Here is a 4,333-nt window from a genome sequence, read left to right as displayed (position 1 = left end):
AATAATTGAATCTTTCGACACAATGCACATTCAATGAAATCGATTGATATATTCTCTCAATTGACCTTATTATCTAGATATTATTTTCTTTGAAATTTATTGTGGTGGTGAAAGAGGAATTCATTGTGTCATAAACCTCATTTTGAGTTTTTTCACCTTCATAAAAGTGTTAGTATATCTTACACCAATATATAGTTACATTATATTATTTTCACTCTAAATGTTTAATAGTACATGAGTTGCAAAGTGAAACATGTATATATTATATTCATTAGAGGATTTAAACAACACTAGATTCTTTTTACACACCATGATTTCCATAAACACATTTCAGCATCAACCTTGTTCTTGTAACAACTACATCATTATTATCAGATAAGTATTAGAGATTTTAACAAGACAACCTATGTAAAAAATATTGAATGTAAGTCTCTTTCTTGCAATTCTATGCTGCATCTATTGGGATCAAAGTCAAATGAGATATTTCCAATACCATCATAGAAGATTTCTCCGAGTTCATCATCACTCGCGATCTGTTGCTCTTTCGCGACTTCGTCCTCAGACACATTTGAATTCTTTTCAAGCAATTCCTTAAACAACGAAGATCGAAGGAGAAGACTAAGCGCGGTGGGAGAAGTTGACTTGTTGCTCAAGAAACTGTAGTTTTTGTTTTCAATTGATGATTCTTGCTTTTCGGTAGAATTCAGATTATAATCTGGAAGGAAAAAGCTCTTTTGAAGGGCTAATAACTTTGATTCTTGTAGTAGAGTCGAGTTATTCGGCGATGCTATTGTTTGAGACTCTTTTTGTAGTGTTTGTGATTCATGGTTTGGTTCTATGGTACTTTCTGGCTTTAACCATTTTATGTAACTGCTTAATTCAAAGTTTGTTACAGCATGAATTCCTCTATACTCAATCGCAGCTATGTCGTAAGCTCGAGCAGCTTCCTCTTGTGTACCTTTGTTGATTAACAAGAAATGTTGTTGAGATTTTAATGAATGAAAAATGAAACATATCTTTGTTTTGTGTGTGTGTGATTGAACTTACTATAGGTTCCAAGATAGAGATATTTGTTTCCAAAAACTCTTCCTATTCTTGCTTCCCATCTACCATTATGATGATGCCTGCAAAGTATTCACAAGTATTTGTGATTTATGTTGATTAGCAACAATTAAGGTTGTTCATGGTATGGTACGGTACGGTACGGTATAGTCAGAAAATCGAACCAAACCATAGTAAAATATTATTCGAATCGAACAAAACCGTTTCAATTTACTTACAACCAAACCAAATCTAAATTTATTGGTTTGTATATCGGTTTGAAATACTAAACAATACAAAACCGTCAGAAGATAGTTTTTCTCAAACTGAACGTTTGATGTATTTGTCATTTGATTGGATTGGATTCTAGAACTGTTTGTGTAACATATGAAACATAATTGTTCGATTATTTTAACTTCAGTTCAGTTAAATTCTTAATTCGGTTTGATTCGACGGTTTTCTTTAACAGTCCAATATATATTCTACATGAAGTGTATTTATCACCTTGCTACACCTCTATACTTTGAAACACCTCTTGAAAATCCACTGCTCTTTCTGTAAAATTAATTATAAGAAAAAAAAAGTCATATACTTATGATAGGGTGATCTATGAAAGTGCTCATAAACATATCTTGTAAAAAAGTTAAAAATTTATATTCAAGAGAGGAAAAAATCACTTTTATTTAGTATTACCTTCTTAATGTGGCCAAATACTCCTCTTTAGTCATAGTATTCATTATTTCTATCTCTTTCTCATAATCTGATACCTGAAAATTGGTGAAAGTTGATGTCCCCCAATATTTAAGTGCAGCTAAATCATAAGCTCTTGCAGCAGATTCTTCTTCATCATAAGCCCCTACAATATTTGAAACATGACTTCTCATCTTATACTTAATCAACATAATGAATATATCAAAATCTTGACTTAAGTATATAAGAAACTCACCAAGATAAACTATTAGTCCCAATATCAAGTTCCATCCAAAATTCCAAATGGAAAGAATCATAAACATTAAAAGAAAAATTATTAGTATGTGAAAAAATTAATGATCATAAACATTAAAAGATTAATAGAGTTATTAGTGAAACCAAAAAGAGAAACTCTACCTTGTTTCCCTTTCTTCTTTTGTGTTATGTTCCAAGAAAGCTTGTCCCACAAGTGAGCTTCATATCGACCCGTCCATCTATGCCTATATACAGTTCATCATCGATTAGAAAAATAAACACAGAAACACAAACAGACAGACACTAACACGTTGACATCAATAATAATTTGAGATAATAGATTAATCAAATGTGTGACATATGACATATATCTGAAATATCGGTGTTACACAGATACAGATACAAAACAAAAAATTATTTCTTATGATCACCTGCTAACGCCGCGGAATTTTGAGCTTCTCTTTGTCGTGTTAGTTGTAGAATTATCAGTTACACCAACATGAAGCTTCTGGTTATGGTTATCATCTCCTCTTTTTGGTGCAACAGCATGGTCTCTTCTTTGTCTCTTAACACAACGTGCTGCTTTAACCTCTTTTTCTTCCATGGACCTTTGACTCTTTTTGAAACTCACTTCATTCTCTATTATCATTGCCGTAAATTTCTTGTGTTTATTTGTTGTCAATGTTAGGTGAAGTTTTGTTCCTAATTCTTAACAACTTAGTACTTAACTTGATACAATGTGTGTGAGGTATGTGTTATATATTAATTATAGAATGCATGGTTGTTTTGGAACTATTATGTTGTTTTGTATTTATTGTTAAAAACATGACAACTTGATTGAAGTTATAAACAAGAGAGACGATAATTTCATGGGAAATTTTGTATTGCCAGCTCAAATTAGTCCAAAAGTTTTTTAATTTACTTCATGAGAATGAGAATTATTCCTTCATGCCTTTACATACTCCCGGTGCGTATGGTATGAATCCTTTGATAAATCTCATTAATGAGTGAAGTTCTCCCTAAATCTTTCGTCTAATTTATACAATTAACTTTGATTAAAATAATTATATTATAAATGAAAATATAATTAAAAAAATAGTGATTATAATTACCATATGAATTGCATGTTTGACAACGATGATACTTCCTCCAGAATTATTGTAGCCCCTACTTCAGATGCTCTGTTTGTCTTTTTTTTTTAAAGATTTTTTTATAAAAAACACTCGAATCCCAATAGGCGATAAGAACATGAAATAAATCTTTTCATATCCATTAAGGATGCATTCTTTTATTTTTCCAACCAAGTCTAACACATCAAAACATGTCAAAAAGTCGGGATGCACCTCGATATATGGAAAATATGTTTAATCTAACACACTTTTCCAACAATGTTGTAGTAAAATAAAATAAAAATCAGATAATGAAATCATTGTACCTGGAATTACTTTAAAATGCATCCATTTCATCTGAATTAAGCTCTACATATTTCTTCCACAATTTTTTATACAATTCTTGAATGGCATCCCTTATGTTTCTTTCAGCAGGCCAACTCGGCAAGAACCTAAAAAACAATATTTTGGATTAATATTAAATTAAAAAAACATGGTAAAATAGTAAAATAGAAAAATAGAAACTTATAATGTCCAGGCACAATAACCCATCGTCCATTAATCTTCACATACTCATCTTCCAACTGGCTCACACTCTCATGCTCCTGCTCCTTATGATCGCCCAAAGCATGGTCATACTGCTTCTCATGCACGAAATATTGGGATGATGAGGATACATGTGGAATGATGATGCTACATGTGGGGGATATGGGGTGAAGGATCCTGTAGGCTGCTAAAATGTTGACTGTACATGTGATGGGTGTGGGGTGAAGGGTCCGTGAGGCTTCTAGTATGGTGATAATGCATGTGAGAGATGTGGGGTGAAGGATCCACTGGAATACTAGAATGGTGATGATACATGTGATGGGTGTGGAGTGAAGGATTCCTCTGGTTGCTGGTATGGTGATGGTATATATGATGGGTGTGGGGTAAAGGATCCCACGGGCTGCTGGAATGATGATGAAGATATATGTCCAAAATGGGGGATAAAATATGGAGGCATAGAAAAATCCTGAGTAGTGAGTAATACGGTGAAAGAAGAAGACATGTATGAAATAATAGTAGTCGGTGGAGAAAAGTTCATAGTTGGTAGAGGTACCTTTATAGACTTGGTGGATAATAATTTCACACACGTTGATAATCTAGAGTTCGACGACCCCTCAAACAATGGTGTATTTCTTTCTTTCTACGATTAATAACAATTTTGTCATTTCTCAATAGGCAACGCTTCCCCATCA

The 4,333-nt window shown here is 32.7% G+C and overlaps 1 protein-coding gene across 1 annotated transcript; it reads right to left on the bottom strand.

Moving 5' to 3' along the window:
* Positions 1-319: 319 nt before the first annotated feature.
* Positions 320-3,615, bottom strand: LOC127128527 (AP2-like ethylene-responsive transcription factor At1g16060). The gene is made up of 7 exons (XM_051057870.1): positions 3,422-3,615; positions 2,418-2,625; positions 2,149-2,231; positions 1,735-1,897; positions 1,546-1,596; positions 1,048-1,124; positions 320-958 (listed from the first exon to the last, which is right to left on the bottom strand). Exons 1-7 carry the CDS (start codon positions 3,450-3,452, stop codon positions 405-407), a joined length of 1,167 nt encoding a protein of 388 aa, XP_050913827.1. The 5' UTR covers positions 3,453-3,615; the 3' UTR covers positions 320-404.
* Between the last annotated feature and the right edge of the window lie 718 nt (positions 3,616-4,333).

This window comes from Lathyrus oleraceus, chromosome 3 (genome assembly GCF_024323335.1).
Source record: "Lathyrus oleraceus cultivar Zhongwan6 chromosome 3, CAAS_Psat_ZW6_1.0, whole genome shotgun sequence".
NCBI classification, from domain to species: domain Eukaryota; kingdom Viridiplantae; phylum Streptophyta; class Magnoliopsida; order Fabales; family Fabaceae; genus Lathyrus; species Lathyrus oleraceus.
Note: the sequence above shows the minus strand (reverse complement) of the source record. Positions and strands in the feature narration are given on the sequence as shown.